This window comes from Anabrus simplex, chromosome 1 (genome assembly GCF_040414725.1).
Source record: "Anabrus simplex isolate iqAnaSimp1 chromosome 1, ASM4041472v1, whole genome shotgun sequence".
Taxonomy (NCBI): Eukaryota; Metazoa; Arthropoda; class Insecta; order Orthoptera; family Tettigoniidae; genus Anabrus; species Anabrus simplex.
Window position 1 is genome coordinate 324,450,048 of NC_090265.1, and position 18,216 is coordinate 324,468,263.

Below are 18,216 nucleotides of genomic sequence, written 5' to 3' on the forward strand. Positions count from 1 at the left end.
GTGCAAAATAGGATATTTCTGATCTGGAATTATTTGAAGAATCAGTTGGCCTCAGAAATCTAATTATACATAAAAAACACACAAAACATGCACATGAGGCTGCACAACCTTCTGTAAGTTCATCACCACTTACCAGCAATTTTGATCCATCTGATGACTCAGGAGGTATTTCAAACTGAAAATTAAATGGCCCTGGATAATCATTTAAGCAAGGGACTTTGCAAGTTGATGATGGTACCGGTACAGTAGAGATACTCTGCATTGGCTGAGGCAGCTTCTGACGGTGACGTGCACTCTCCTGATGAAATAACAACATACATTCTCACATTAAAAAGGGATTATTTTGTAATTGTAGTTCCCATCATGCATTTTATATATAGTACAGAGTATTTAAATTAAATTTGTTTGTCAGTAAATGTAATAAAAAGTGTTTTGGTGAACTTTAAAATGGACAACTGATCATTAACTGTTGCTGGCATCTGAGTAGGAGTATCTAAAAACATTATTCCTAAGGATAATGGCTCATGAATGGGTAAATACATCCAAACACTCATTAATAAACTGCAGATCATTCAAAAAGGAAACAAATGCAACTAATTACACATATCATATGGTTTGGTGATTTAAATTTTTCAGAACTCTGCAAACATTTCTCCAAATGTGATATGTAATAAAAATTTGTAAAATGTTCCAGGCAATTTATTCAATGCCAGATGGCAGTCATAAGCAGCCATGAAAGAACAAATAAGAGAGTGAGCCTGTGGTATTGATTGACGTCCACTGGTACAATCAGTTGTGATATTAAGTTCATGTGATGTAAACATGGCATTAGAATTCATTATATAGTGAAAAATATACTGTGAACAGCAGAAGACAACATGCGTATCAACATTAATAGGAGGATGGTTACAACAGGACATGCATGGACATGTACTGGTTTATGAACAACAAGTGATTCTATATCTTCACACACAAACAACAAAAGATGTCACTGCAAGAGGTCAATGTTCAATCATCTTGTCGCTTTATTGTCTCGTAAACCAGAATAACAGCAAGTGGTGCATGTCCAGTTGGAAAGTGAAATAATTGCAAATGTAAAAGAAATGTAATTAATGTGGTGAATTACTGGAAAATTTATAATGTCCAATAACGGACCATATATATTGGTATTATAAATTTACTCATTCGGGACTAATATTTCAGGTTCCCTATGGGAATCAACATCTATATCATCTGATGGCCAGGCAGGCATCAATTTTTGGTAATGAGACAAAGTCTCTCATAGTGCATTGGCACTGCCGATGGCTCCAAGTAGCCTACGCAGTGGCCTTCACGGTACGCACTAGCCATGCGTCTTGGTGGGTGTGCTATTTACCAGCTGAGGAGCCCAACTTAGCACACTGGGGCGAAACGCTGGCAACTAGGAATGAGTTAGCTGGAAAATTTATAATGTCCAATAACGGACCATTTATATTAGTATTATAAATTTACTTATTCGGGACAAATATTTCAGGTTCCCTATGGGAATCAATATCTATATCATCTGATGGCCAGGCAGGCATCAATGTTTGGTGCATTGGCACTGCCGGTGGCTCCAAGTAGCTTACACAGTGGCCTCCATGGTATCACAACACATTCACAGCCAAGCTGTCATAGCAAATGCATCAAGGAGTACCACGTCACCGAGATTGCACCCTGCAAACCGCCAGCTCACCATCCTCAGCCGTCAACCTGCACATACACGGCACTTCAGTACCAAGATCAGCCACCAAGAACGCTCTTACTGTGAGCCCCTGCGCTCTCAGAGATACACTACCTGCCAAGAGTTTCAAGCGCGGTCCGTCCCAGGAGATATACTCAACATGGACTGTCCGCGGTCCTGCATATTCCATCCAGCGAAGTCGACCAGACCAGACCAACAAAGACTTAGCCTGCCTTGTGCAGGCACTCTAAAATCCAACAAGCAATTTGTCAGTAGCCCTCAGTGTGGTCACTGGTTCGGAACTTGTCCCGTTGCAACACAGTAAAACTACACCTGTTCTGACCGTACCCACTGAGTGAGCCTTAATCAGCGTGCCGGTCCTCATAAAGAGTTTGACCATTCCAGTGTTTTAAGCAACACCCAAGTCATACATTCCCCCCCCCCCTCAAGAACCCATCCAGTCGGGACCACCCTGGTGGACTGAGTAGCCAGGATACCGACACTCCTCTCAAACACCCCCAACCGTAACCAAGACCACAGATTTCCAAAATCCTTACTCCCCCTTCCACCACCCACTTGAAATACGCACTAACGCACCTCACCCCGATTTCTACCCCCTCATCATCCTCTTACACAAAAACCGATGGATGAACCCTAAGCAATGCCTCAGAGAGCTACGTGATCACCGCCAAAACATATTCACAGCCATCAGCAAAGTCAGACACTACATTCAACTTCTGCAGGAGCTTGATAATGGATATATTCTTATTTTTTCGCGAGACTCAGAAGTAAGTTTTGATTCACTCAAGGAACACCTAAAAATTCATAATGTCCGTAATAGGGTTCTTGTAGAATTCGTCCCAGATGCAGACGCAGCCACTCAAACACAACCTGACATACAACACACAGCAGCACGAACCAACCTCACACCGCTCACATTCACCAAATTCTCACAAACCCATCCAAACAATGAACACAAAACATCACAGACAGAAGACACATTAATCAACACAAGCACTTCCCCCCTCTACCCCCAACCCGAAAACGAGCCTGGGACTGAGACTCTATTAATCTCACAACCGGACACGTGCACACAACCAGTCACAGATACTCCACACACTTCTGCCCTCTCCAGACCTATTCCCAAGCCTGGAACTGAGATCTCATCAGTCTCACAACCGGGCACGGTCACTCAATCCAAATACACTCAAACCAAGAGCTGGCGTAAAAAACCAGCTCATAGGTCAAGCCAAGTACCAACATGCAACACTAACAAGACAAAGACTCGAACCCGCACCCCTCCCCGATCCACACTTATTACACGATTTAACTGCCTCAAGTTAAACCACTCAGGAGCTACGTGCTCTGAGTCCACCCGCTGCAACAGATGTAGCGGTCCACACCGTGACACTGATTGTAAGGTGCCAAGGGACCAGGCGAGATGTGCCAACTGCCAAGGCAGCCATGCCACCTCATTCCCTGGCTGCCCTTTTTTGAAAAAGGCAGATAAAGCTCATTACAAATGTGTTCAACATCTACACCCACATAACAAACCTCCTCCATTCCTAAGTCTCACTATTCCACCACACTCGAATCCCAATCCTTCAGCCCGAGATGACACCATCTAGCCATGCCAAGACTCCCCTACCCTGCTCAACCTTTTACTACTCAAGTTCCTAGCAGATCAAAACCAACACCCACACCCCATTACCATGCCAAGCAGACAACTAATCCTGAATTAGACCTACCAAACCCAACAAAATCATCCCACCACACAAAACCCACCCAGGTATACAAGTACTCACTTCCTAATATTACGGCCTTCAAAGCACTGGAACCAGGGGTACGACCGAGGCGGAGTGCAACATGCTGTTTCCCATTAATAGACACGGGAATTTTCCTATTTTATTCCTGTGTTCAGAAACGTAGGCTTTTGAGATATAAATCCATTTTAGGGTCTTTTTAGCTATATTTTGTTGGTTTTATTGTGCCTATAAGAGCCTATTTCAGGGGTTTGTGCCTATTTGGAGCATAACTGCCTATTTGATGACTTTTGACTGTATTTTAAAACAGCTGATTTTCTTCTAGTGCATTATATTGTAGCTAGTGTGCTCGACAGAATTTTCTCTTTTCTCAATATCTGTTTACCCAACAAACAAAAATGGGAATTCTCAGAAGTCACCAGAAATAGTTCTAGAGAAATTTATATCTGGAGAAACAAGGAACAATTTGACCTCGAAACCTTCAAACCCTCCAACCTCCTAAGACATATGAGAGAACCAGTCAACGTCGAACTAAGTTGCACAGCCCATATGCCCTGTACCTCCCTTTCGATGCAAACTGTTGTACGTGTACGCTTTATTTTCAGAACGTGTTGTGATTTATTGTGAAGTGGGAGAAGAAGAGGAAGAATAAGTAGTGTGTTTGCGGCACTGCCCAAAGAAAAATAATCAAGTTCTACTGGCTGAAGCACTGGATCACAGGAGATCCCAATTTCACTACAGATCTGTCAAGCTTGCTGTAAGGAGGTGCTGTAAGGAGGTGCTGTAAGTTTGTTTGTTCCTTTTATCATTTTTGTGATTGAGAACTATGATCGCATTTCATTGTAGCATATATAGACCTATTAATTTATATATTGTGGCAAGTTGTTTTGTTGCAATTCTGTATTAGTCGTGATCGTTCAATAATTTATATTGCTAAAATGTAAATAATCATTAAATTACTGAACGAGGAGTTGGAACACCAGTCGTTAAATCGGTATTCGTAACTGTAATTCATTTCCTGTGAAATTAGAGATTTACAACTGAAATGCAATTTGAAAACTCCCTTTAAAAATCGTGAATTCTATTACACTTCCGTTAAGCCTTCGCGAAACACAGGTTGCAGATCCAATGTCGCCCAGCTAGGATGATGCCACAGCATGTTTTATGAGGTTGCCAAGACTATCTTTACAAGACCAAGCCAGGGAAAAGGCCATTGGTCTGGATTGGTGAGGTCTGGTAAGTAACCATTGTGCTTAGGGGGGGGTGAAACAAAGAGTATGAGGGGCTTAAGCTCCCAGGTTAACAAGCCTCTAGCATCCCCTCTAGAGTATTGCTAAATTGAGACAAAAATAAGGTTATGGGTGCATGTCACAATTTCAAATTATGTGGTTTTAATTATCAACGAGGGTGGCGGCCTTGTGGGCACACATGACGCAGGATCTGTTGCAGGCAACGGAAAATAGTCTTCATGACATTTGACCCGGCTGACCAAAGCCGGAGAATGGAAACAAATAAAATGTTCTCAAATCTGATACTTATAGTGCCTCCGTTTTCATTCTGTATATAAGTAAGAATACTGTTAGGGCCAGCTTGGTGGGTCCGTGGCAATCAAAAAAGGACGGATCTCTCCTTTACGATACTACGGTATCATTTCACGTCTTTCTTTATTATATTTTTCACCCGGTGAACTTGACACGTTACTGCCAAATTATAACTGAAAATCCTTGAGGACATATTTCCATGTAAATTACTAATTCCCTTGTTCCCTTGTACTTCTAGAAACATCATCTCTAATAGTCCAATTTTTATGAAACAAATGCATGATATATACGAAGCATTATTGGCAATTAGCCCAACTGGAGAAATTTAAGATATAGGGACAATGTAATTTATGTCACTTTTATTATTTTTAGATCAAACTAGCTGATGTACCCATGCTTCGCTATGGGATTCTCAGAAAGACTGACTTTTTGGTTTTCCTAATTGAAGTCAACATAGGTCATTACAAAAACGTCAGTAGGAATGTAGCGATTGAAAGCAATGTTATCATATAAATAAATAAATAAATAAATAAATAAATAAATAAATAAATAAATAAATAAATAAATAAATAAATAAATAAATAAATAAATAAATAAATAAATAAATAAATAAATAAATAAATAAATCAATCAATCAATCAATCAATCAATCAATCAATCAATCACTACTGATCTGCATTTACGGCAGTCGCTCAGGTGGCAGACTCCCTATCCGTTGTTTTCCCAGCCTTTTCTTAAATGATTGCAAAGAAATTGGAAATTTATTGAACATCTCCCTTGGTAAGTTATTCCAATCCCTAATTCTCCTTCCTATAAATGAACATTTGCTCCAATTTGTCCTCTTGAATTCCAACTTTATCTTCATATTGTGATCTTTCCTACTTTTAAAAGACACCACTCAAACGTATTCGTCTACTAATTTCATACCACGCCATCTCTCCACTAACAGCTCGGAACATGCCACTTAGTCTACCAGCTCGTCTCTTTTCCCCCAAGTCTTCCCAGCCCAAACTTTGCAACATTTTTGTAACACTACTCTTTTTTTGGAAATCACCCAGAACAAATCGAGCTGCTTTTCTTTGGATTTTTCCCCAGATACTGAATCAAGTAATTCTGGTGAGGGTCCCATACACTGGAACCATCCTCTAGTTGGGGTCTCACCAGAGACAAATATGCTCTCTCCTTTACATCCTTACTACAACCCCTAAATACCCTCATAACATGTGCAGAGATCTGTACCCTTTATTTACCATCGTATTTATGTGATTACCCCAAAGAAGATCTTTCCTTATACTAATACCTAGGTATTTACAATGATCCCCAAAGGGAACTTTCACCCCATCAATGCATTAATTAAAACTGAGGGGACTTTTCCTATTTGTAAAACTCACTTGATCAAATGAAAAACCGCACACTTTCTCACTTTTAACAAACAGTACTACAGTGCCCATCTAACAGTCCAAAGTTCCAGAGCTGGAATGACCAGGTCGCAGACAGCCGTGAACTGTCCTTTGCCCTTATTCCATTAAATATGTACACTGCTCATTCCAATCAGTGCCTCAGAGTAGGGATTGAATAGCTCAAATAGAATGATGAACCAGTGTGTTACGTACCAGTAGTATCAGAAAATTTATGAACCAGAGGAATGGCATGCTAAAGAAGAAAGTTATCTAACTCCCCAGCTACTTCCTGCCAATATTCAGGCAGGCTTTACACTCGGTACGACCGGGCGAGTTGGCGTGTGCTTAGGGGTGCTCAGCTGTGAGCTTGCATCCGGGAGATAGTGGATTCGAACCTCACTGTCGGCAGCCCAGAAGATGGTATTCCGTTGTTTCCCTTTTTCACACCAGGCAAATGCTGGGGCTGTACCTTAATTAAGGCCAAAGCCGCTTCCTTCACACTCCTAGCCCTTTCCTCTCCCATCGTCGCCAGAAGACCTATCTGTTTCGGTGCGACGTAAAGCAAATTAAAAAAATATATGGTACGCAGCAGTAATCCTATCTATCGGAGATCAGTGGCAACAGAAGACACAAAGCACATCACAACAAACAACGGTCAATGTAATGTTATTGTTGATCAATTTTATGAGCTTTCTATATTGTAGGCCTTCACATTAAGTTTTCTTTCGACTCTATGATATTAGGTCATCTTAAAAACATATTTATAGCGTAGACTGTAGTTCATTATTCTTCGACTTTACATACCGATTTTCATTAAAATCTGTTCACCTATCTTCTTGCGACCCGGCGCTGATATAGACTTAGTAACAAAAATTCAAATTCATGAATATCTCTGTGATCATAGCCGGTACGGTAACAATGTATAAGGCATAAATGATCGTAAATTTAATATCATATAACTTTAGTTACCGTATGCAGTATTTATCGATACAAACACTAATAATATAAATATTTGAGAATTAAATTTTTGTCCTTCCCCTAAACTACCATTTCACTCAGCGTGAATAAAATTATTTATGGCCTAGATTATAGCGACTTTTTTCCAGACTTTTCATACCGATTTTCATTAAGATAGGATCACCAATAACAAACATTTGAGAATTAAATTTTAGGCCTTCCCCTAAACTACCATTTTTTTCAGCGTGAATACAATTATTTATAGCAAAGATTGTGGCGACTTATTCCCTGACTTTGTCTACCGGTTTTCACTAAGATACGACCACTAATGACATAAATATTTGAGAATTAAATGTTAGGCCTTCCCCTAAACTACCATTTCACTCAGTGCGAATAAAATTATTTATAGCCCAGATTGTAGCGACTTATTCTCCGACTTTGCATACCAATTTTCATTACATTCTCTTGAGCCGTTTTCTCGTGATGCGTGTACATACATACATACATACATACATACATACAGACAGACAGACAGACAGACAGACATTACGGAAAATTAAAAAATGCATTTCCTTGTTACTGTGGACACAACTGATACAGAAATACCATCCTTTTGAAATTCTGAGCAATGTACAGATAAAACTCTTATTTTATATATATAGATATGAGAAAAATACCATATTGATCAACTTAGAAATACTGCGATGCATCTGATAACGAGTACAGAAATCTGTATCAATGCAGCCTTTCTACCAATCCACTTTGGGCAGCAACCAACAACCATCTTCAGACCTATGCACTGCCATGTTGGCAGCTAATATACCCCTGCATAAACCGGAGCATCTTCAAATTTCAACAAGCTGCCGGGAACAATCACCAAGTTGGGGAAGTGTGACATGCCCCAGGTGGAGTCATTTAGGATTGTGGAAGAAGTCAGGGGAAGTTTTGACCGAACCTCTGGGATGGCAGCGAAATAATACCAGATGAAGTGACTTCATTGAAGTTTTGTCCAATCATTTCATGTGATGTTTTTTTTTCTTTTCTTTTTTCTATTTTGCTTTACGTCGCACCAACACAGATATGTCTTACGGCGACGATGGGATAGGACAGGCCTAGGAAGTGGAAGGAAGCGGCCGTGGCCTTAATTAAGGTACAGCCCCGGCATTTGCCTGGTGTGAAAATGGGAAACCACGGAAAACCATCTTCAGGGCTGCCGACAGTGGGGCTCGAACCCACTATCTCCCGATTACTGGATACTGGCCGCACTTAAGCGACTGCAGCTATCGAGCTCGGTTCATGTGATGTTGAGAGATCTTTCTCTCAGTACAAAAACATTACGCATGAGAGGAGAAAAAATGAGAGGAGAAAAAGATTGTTACCGGAAAACATTGAAACGTTGCTTGTAAATTTCTTTTATAGGAACTGAGTGTGTTATGAAATTAGACTATTTTTTCATGCCTGTTTTACACGTTAGTGCCTATTTAAATGCCTATTTTGGCTAATTTAAGAGCCTATATGCCTGCCTATTTTAAGTTTTTAGTGCCTATAATTCTCATCTCTACCCATTAATAATGCTGTTTTTCCAAATTACATCTGCACACTCGCATTACATGTATAACGCAACAATTTACTGAATGTGTAGTCACTGCGCAATTTACCAGATAAATGCCTGTTACCCCATCAAAGATAAATTCTAGGTGTGGTTGGTGTTTGGAAGGGTGACCATCCAATGCAGCCGCATATCTGAAACATTAATCACTGCGTCAGCCATACACTTAGTGGATAATCAGACTTGCTCCATTTAACTGCATTAAAAATAATATGAATCAATTATTAATACATTCACTAAACTACACTCCAATCGTTAAGCAACATACAGCATGGTCACTCAGTGGATGGGTGACCAATGACCACTACTTTTATTATTCATTAATTATTTACTTTCATAATAACAACTGAAATACCTATTAATACAACTCATTCAATTACGCTTTTTCTCCCAAATTCTAAATTCCACTAAACGGCTGGGTGAGGAGCATTAAATTGCACCGGTACCAGCAAATCTAACCAAACTCCTCCTCCCGGCGGGGGGGAGGGGGCTTAAATTTCAAATGGGCTCCATGGTATGCACTGCCATGCGCCTTAGTGGGTGTGCTATTTACCAACTGATGAGCCCAACTTAGCATACTGGGGCGAAACACTGGCAACCAGGAATGAGTTAGCTGGAAAATTTATAATGTCCAATAACGGACCACTTATACTGGCATTATAAGTGGTATGTTCCGAGCTGTCGGTGGAGAGATGGCGTGTAATGACATTAGTACACGAATAAGTTTGAGTGGTGTCTTTAAAAGTAGGAAAGATCACAATATGAAGATAAAGTAGGAATTTTAGAATTTAAGAGGACAAATTGGGGTAAATATTTGTTTATAGGAATGGGAGTTATGGATTGGAATAACTTACCAAGGGAGATGTTCAATAAGTTTCCAATTTCTTTGCAATCGTTTAAGAAAAGGCAGGAAAATAACAGATAGGGAATCTGCCGCCTGGGTGACTGCCCTAAATGCAGATCAGTAGCAGTTGATAAAGAATGAAACAGTCATTCTGTTTCTAATTAATGGTATCTTTTTCAGCTATAACCTGTTATTTAACATTTTCTTTTCCAGATATTTTCCCTTTTATCCTGAATTAGTTTTTGACAAATTGAAGAACATACATTTATATGAGTAGAATATGCACCAACAGTGGGTTTCACCCTCTCCCTTCCTCATTATCATCATAATCATACACAACACACAACGTGCAGTCATCACACTGGACGAGGAAACACACACACTTGCATGCTGATCTTAGCCTCTGAGGCAAGAAATAACTAACTTTTTTAACCAAAGATGATGTATTAATAAAGGAAGATCACAAACTGCCCATCATTAAGACCATTCTTTGAGTGGCTGCTGTATGATACTATAACCGGACTCACAGTGTGCAAATAGTGTTAACAGAAACTATCTAGAAGCATCGACAAGAAATTGGTTGCAAGTTTCTCTGTTTGGAAAGGAAGACCAACGTACGCTGAGAAAATGTTATCAGTTATTATTATTCGTTTCAGAAGCAATTACAATGATTGAAGTTAATATGGTAAAAATAATGCATAATATGTACATGATACAATATATCATTGAAACGACTGTTTGTTTACACTTTTGCCACCCAGAAGTCAGCAACATCGATTGCATTTGGTGTAGCGCTAATCAGGTCCTCCAGAGCACACGATGCCGGACACCGACTACACTGGAGCAGGTGAGAGGATGTCTGCACCTCGCCACACTCACATAGCGACGACTCCGTATGGAAACCCCACTTCACCAAGTCGTTCCTGCATTTAGTAACACCTGAACTTGATCGATTGAGCGATCTCCATGTGGTCCATTTCTCTGCGTATCCAGCGGAAATTTTTTCACAGGGTGTGAGCCATCCCTTAGGGCTGTTAAACCTTGCACGCCAGAGATCAGTTCGGGAATGCTGTGGTGTCCTGATAAGCACCTCTGTTGTTCTGAGGAAGCTGTTCCTTGATTTTTGTCATGGGGTTTCTGGTTTATGTCCATGTAAAGGATGTGCTTGAGAAGTTTGCACCTTGTACATCTCACGTTTTGCCGTTACCTCTCTACGGATGTCAGGAGGTGCAATACCAGCAAGGCAATAAAACTTGTCAAGTGGAGTGGGCTTTAAGCACCCGGTGATGATCCGACAAGTATCGTTAAGAGCAACATCTACTAATTTGGCATGACTAGATCGAGACCATAATGGACTTGCATATTCCCCAGCAGAGTAACAGAGTGCAAGGGAAGATGTTCTTACAGTGGTAGGGTTAGCTCCCTGTGTTGTGTCTGTTAATTTCCTTATAATGTTGTTTCGGGCTGCCACTTTTTGTTTGGTACTGTATTCAGGCAATGCCTCCTGTAAGTTAGAGCACAATCGAGGGTGATTCCTAGATATTTTGGAGTTGTGCATTGTTTAGTGTAATTCCTTCCCAGGTAATATTAAGGGTTCTTGCTGCCTGTCTGTTTTTAAGGTGAAAAGGGCAAGTTTGAGTTTTACTGGGATTTGGTCTCAGGTGGTTCTCCCTATAATAGTCAGACAATTCTGTCAATGCCTTAATAAGTGTCTGTTCAACATTTTCAAAATAATGAGCTTGGGCAAGTATGGTGCAATCATCTGTATAGATGAAACTCTGCATTCCCTCAGGTAATGGTTGATCGTTAGTATAAACGTTGAACAGCACTGGAGCAAGCATGCTACCCTGTGGTAATCCGTTCCTTTGCGATCTCCACCTACTTCTTTGTCCTTAAAATTCAACAAAGAATCTTCTATTTTCAAGGATACTCCTTATGAAGCTTTTTTACTTGCTGCACCTATTTGCAGTTCCAGAGGCAGGCTGATCATGCACTCTGCTGATTAGTCCAGATATATGAAGAAAACTACCCTGAGGAATGAATGGGATCATTGTCAAGACCTTCAATGTCTCTTCATCCATGCTTTGGTAACTGTTGCATTGATAGCTTCATTATTATTTTATGGATATTATTTCACACCAAAGAAGACTGATCTTCTTGATGATTGGAAATGTACTTCACTGTAGCTTTATGCAGAAGAAGAATCTCAGCATGAACACTAAAGAACTCAGATCAATTAAAAGACAAAACCCTGGTGGACAAGAAAATTGAGGAGGAAATTACAATTTAAACCAATTATGGAAGGAAGACTTAATAATATTATATCTAGAAGAAAAAAGAAGTGTGTGAAGCAACCTCTTTAATTTCAAGAGAAAAAGTTACTCCAGAAGCATTTGTGAGCTCAAGATGCGATTAAATAAAAGGTTCTTCTCAGAACCAATTTTGACAATTATTTCGGTGAATACTGAAGGCATTTCAATGTCTAAAGAGCAACTACTACACTAATTTGTTATCAGTTTAAAGGTACAGAAATGGCCTTCACAAACAATGATGGCAAAAGGCACTGGAAAGAAGAAACTAGAAATATTTGTGAGGAATAAACTTTGTGGCTACTGAAGTATTCTGAATGGCTACTGCCTTCTGGCTTCATGCCCTGTATTAGCTCCTCTCCCAACACAGGAACTTCTTCCAACAAGGCAAGTATAGGTTCCTGGAACAAGATCACTGCCTACAGGCAAACGATAACTACTTTTAATTAATATATATGAGACTATCAATATCTCTTGTCACCCTTCATTTGAGACCATTGAAGGCAATATACAACTGGCCCTCATATATCCACTTTGTGCAGAACAAGGAATATTTTTTAGCATCTGGCTTGCCATGCACATTGTCGTCATCTGTTTAACCTAACACTGAGCTTCTCATCCGTTGTTCTTTGCAATGTTTAGACAAAATATTTTCAGACTTTGACTGATTAGAGAATATTAAAGCCCATCAGTTGACCATCTGTGGAACCGATCCCAAACACCCAGGAACAGAGCATGAAGAAGAAAATCAGATTACCATGCATGTATGCTTTTAGCATACAGTTTAGTCAGCATAATTTTGAAGCAGGCTAATATTCCTAAATTGTACAAGTAATGACGTGATAATGTCAAATGGAGACAATTGAACTTAAATTTAATTATTTTAGCATATTTACAGGTTTATTAATTTACTTGCTGTATGAAAAAAACCCACCAGACCTGTTGTGTAGGGGTAGCATGCCTACCTCTTATCTGGACCCCTTTTGATTCCCAGCTTGTCCAAGAATTTTAATTCCGGACTGAAGGCTTCATGAGACCAACTGAGGAGCTGTCTGATATGAAAGACAGCAGGCCTCATCACGAAATCCAAGCAAATATAGCTGAGAATGACAACACACTGGCCATATGGTACTTCAATATCCACAGACCATCGGGTGCGACAGCAGTCATCTTGACAAGGTCTCAAGAGGGCTGGGGAAAAGTAGTTTACAGCAAAATGGCCAAAAAGCAAGCTCTTATACAGGGTTATTACAAATGATTTGAGCAATTCCAAAGCTCTACAATAACTTTATTATTTGACATATTGTCACAAGGCTTTGCACACACATAGAAAAACTCAAAAAGTTTTTTTCCCTTCACATTTACAAATGTTCGATATGTGCCCCTTTAGTGATTCTGCAGACATCAAGCCTATAATCAAGTTTGTCCCACACTCCACGCATCATGTCTCTATCAATGGATTCAAAAGTATGGTTGATGCAAGCTCGCACTTCTGGCAGGTTTGTTGGGAGAAGAGGTGTAAACACTGAGTCTTTCACGTAATCCAACACAAAGAAATCGCATGGGGTTAGGTCAGGAGAGCGTGGAGGTCATCACATTAATTGCTGATCATCAGCTCCACCACAACTAATCCACTAATCCATCAGTTCCCAATCTCTTATTTAAGAATTGACAAACATCACCATGGAAGTAGGGCGCAGCACCATCCTGATGGAAGATGAAGTCCACGATGTCCTCCAGTTACGGCATGAGCCAATTTTCCTGCATGTCCAGATACACATGTCCTGTAACGGATTTTTCGCAAAAGCAAAACTTTAAACCGTGAGACTGCACAAAACACATTAACTTTCGGTGAATTTCGAATGTCTTGCAAGATAGCATGAGGATTCTCTACCCCCCCCTCCCCCACCAAATTTGCAAATTGTGTCTATTCACTGTACCATTAACAAAAAATGTTGTGAAGACAAGTTTTGTACTAAACTCATCCTCTTCCATACACTGTTGCAACAGCACCGAAAATTCAAGGCATTTGACTTGGTCATTGGGAGCCAGCGCTTGTAGCAATTGTAAGCGGTAATGCTTCTGCTTTAGTCATTTCTGTAAGATTTTCCAAACGGTCGGCTGTGGGCTACGCATGAAACTTGCCCGCACTCGATCAACTGCTTCTTCAGTCACGGCAGGTCGACCCGTTGATTTCCCCTTACAGAGGCATCCTGAAACTTTAAACTGCACATACCATCGCCGAATGGAGTTAGCACTTGTTGGATCTTTGTGGTACTTCGTCTTAAAGTGTCGTTGCACTGTTATGACAGACTGATGTGAGTGCATTTCAAGCACAACAAACGCTTTCTCGGCTCCTGTCGCCATCTTGTCTCACTGCGCTCTGCTAACTGCTGCTGCGCTCTTGTGGCAGAAATGTGAAGTGTGACTTCAGTAGACCAAAACTTTTTGAGTTTTTCTACATGACTGTTGAGTTTCATGACCATATGTCAATTCATGGAGCTACAGTGAATTTATGAAATCACTTCAATCATTTGTAATAACCCTGTAGTTTTATGTAAATTTTGATAATGGGATCATAGCCATGTGATTCAAACCACGGCTTCCTTATGGTGAATCCTAACTAAACTAATGTTTTAAACTTTTATTTTAAAAGGGACTGTAACAATGATATAAGTACGAAAGCTCTAAGGATCATCTTTCGCATTCCGAATCGAAGTAATAAAATCAATCAATCAATCAATCAATCAATCAATCAATCAATCAATCAATCAATCAATCAATCAATCAATCAATACTGATCTGCATTTAGGGCAGTCGCCCAGGTGGCAGATTCCTTATCTGTTGCTTTTCTAGCCTTTTCCTAAATGATTTTAAAGAAATTGGAAATTTATTGAACGTCTCTGCTTTTCTTTGGATTTTTTCCAGTTCTTAAATCAGGTAATCCTGGTGAGGGTCCCATTCACTGGAACCATACTCTAGATGGGGTCTTACCAGAGACTTATATGCCCTCTCCTTTACATCCTTACTACAACCCCTAAACACCCTCATAACCATGTGCAGAGATCTGTACCCTTTTTTTACAATCCCATTTATGTGATTACCCCAATGAAGGTCTTTCCTTATATTAACACCTAGATACTTACAATGATCCCCAAAAGGAACTTTCACCCCATCAACGTAGTAATTAAAACTGAGAGGACCGGGCGAGTTGGCCGTGCGCGTAGAGGCGCGCGGCTGTGAGCTTGCATCCGGGAGATAGTAGGTTCGAATCCCACTATCGGCAGCTCTGAAGATGGTTTTCCGTGGTTTCCCATTTTCACACCAGGCAAATGCTGGGGCTGTACCTTAATTAAGGCCACGGCCGCTTCCTTCCAACTCCTAGGCCTTTCCTATCCCATCGTCGCCATAAGACCTATCTGTGTCGGTGTGACGTAAAGCCCCTAGCAAAAAAAAAAACGAAAAAAAACTGAGAGGACTTTTCCTATTTGTGAAACTCACAACCTGACTTTTAACCCCGTTTATCAACATACCATTGCCTGCTGTCCATCTCACAACATTTTCAAGGTCACGTTGCAGTTGCTCACAATCTTGTAACTTATTTATTACTCTGTACAGAATAACATCATCCGCAAAAAGCCTTACCTCCGATTCCACTCCTTTACTCATATCATTTATGTATATAAGAAAACATAAAGGTCCAATAATACTGCCTTGAGGAATTCCCCTCTTAATTATTAAAGGGTCAGATAAAGCTTACCTACTCTAATTCTCTGAGATATATTTTCTAGAAATATAGCAACCCATTCAGTCACTCTTTTGTCTAGTCCAATTGCACTCATTTTTGCCAGTAGTCTCCCATGATCCACCCTATCAAATGCTTTAGACAGGTCAATCGCGATACAGTCCATTTCACCTCCAGAATCCAAGATATCTGCTATATCTTGCTGGTATCCTACAAGTTGAGATTCAGTGGAATAACCTTTCCTAAAACTGAATTGCCTTCTATGGAACCAGTTATTAATTTCACAAACATGTCTAATATAATCAGAAAGAATGCCTTCCCAAAGCTTACATACAATGCATGTCAAACTTACTGGCCTTTAATTTTCAGCTTTATGTCCATCACCCTTTCCTTTGTACACAGGGGCTACTATAGCAACTCTCCATTCATCTGGTATAGCTTCTCCGACCAAACAATAATCAAATAAGTACTTCAGATATGGTACTATATCCCAACCCATTGTCTTTAGTATATCCCCAGAAATCTGATCAATTCCAGCCGCTTTTCTAGTTTTCAACTTATGTATCTTATTGTAAATGTCATTGTTATCATATGTAAATTTTATTACTTCTTTGGCCTTAGTCTCCTCTATCTCGACATTTTCCTTGTAACCAACAATCTTTACATACTGCTGACTGAATACTTCTGCCTTTTGAAGATCCTCACATACACACTCCCCTTGTTCATTAATTATTCCTGGAATGTCCTTCTTGGAACCTGTTTCTGCCTTAAAATACCTATACATACCCTTCCATTTTTCACTAAAATTTGTATGACTGCCAATTATGCTTGCCATCATGTTATCCTTAGCTGCCTTCTTTGCTAGATTCAATTTTCTAGTAAGTTCCTTCAATTTCTCCTTACTTCCACAGCCATTTCTAACTCTGTTTCTTTCCAGTCTGCACCTCCTTCTTAGTCTCTTTATTTTTCTATTATAATAAGGTGGGTCTTTACCATTCCTTACCACCCTTAAAGGTACAAACCTGTTTTCACATTCCTCAACAATTTCTTTAAACCCATCCCAGAGTCTGTTTACATTTTTATTTACCGTTTTCCACCGATCATAGTTATTTGCAAACATTCTTTCATAACACATAGACCTAATATTATGATACTTTCTTCCATATATACCTAAAAGGCTATTCTCTTTATTAAGCACAACAAACATCATTAAAAGTAACAGTGAGTCCACAATTATAACACAACAATTGGGAATGATTACCACATAAGTTTCCACTGCACTAAAAAGATGAACCACAGCCCATATGTGAAGGGTACGTTACTCTATAACAAACTGCCTAAGGATATAAAATATCTGAATATTAAAATATTTCAGTTAAAAGATCTCTTAATTAAGAGGTGCCTGTATTCCATAAATGAACAGGGTTCCCAGCCAGAAAGTCAAACTAATTTCCCTGACTTTCCCTGGCCAAAATATTGTATTTCCCTGACAAAAATTTGGCATTTACGTAAGTTTTAACAGCCTTCTCCATCCACATTAACCGTCCATCTGGACAATATTTATTACTCAAATAGGAAATAGGCTACAACATTTTAAACAGTAGCCTAAGGTACATACAATTTAATAATGATCTACCAGATAATAGTAAATGTTAACAGATTTTATTTATAATGAATAATGAAAGTATTACTATTAAAATTACTAATGAACACACAATGTTAGTAATAATGTAAAAAAATGCAGCACAACAAAGTTACACACAATTTTTTCTGGTTTCAAGTAGGTATATTTTATCTTCAATTCTGGCTTCACATTCTTGTGACTGCATTCGTTTAACTTTTTTTTTTTTTTTTTGCCTTCCAACCTTCTTATTTCATCACTTATTCTTCGTTTCTTATATTTTTTTTCTGTCCTCTTCTTTGACCTTCAGGCGTGTATTCTGCAAGAAATCCTGGTATTTCTTATGAGCACATCTCACTGATAACATTCTATATTAATTGGTACGCATCTGACACCTCCGTAGCACAAGATGGAATCATTCACTTGTCTTAGTGCAATAATTGACTCCTTGTGCATGTTTTCTACCAACATTGACTTATAGAAAAGCCACTCTCCACTGCATCATTTCCATGAGAGAGTACAAGACAAAGCTTTATTACTTACTGAAGTTCACTATACTGTGTTTTCTGCTAAAATGTCTGCAAATAAAATGTCTAAACCCATACTATCATCAGATATTAAGATATATTCTTTGAATTTAGTTTCCAAAGCTTCCTTTGATTCACACCACAAAGAAATGTATTGTGCTTTAGCCCTATCGGCCACATTTTCAGTTATTCTATTAG

At 39.4% G+C, this 18,216-nt stretch overlaps 1 protein-coding gene across 1 annotated transcript in view; it reads right to left on the bottom strand.

The window, feature by feature from the left end:
* Positions 1–17,712, bottom strand: part of LOC136865584 (cellular tumor antigen p53) — a 98,237-nt gene extending 80,525 nt beyond the window's left edge. The window contains exons 1-2 of the mRNA XM_067142416.2: positions 17,633–17,712; positions 134–298 (exon numbers count right to left, since the gene is read on the bottom strand). Coding sequence (XP_066998517.1) covers positions 134–262 — 129 coding nt within the window. The 5' untranslated portion in view covers positions 263–298; positions 17,633–17,712. The remainder of the gene's footprint in view (positions 1–133; positions 299–17,632) is intronic.
* Between the last annotated feature and the right edge of the window lie 504 nt (positions 17,713–18,216).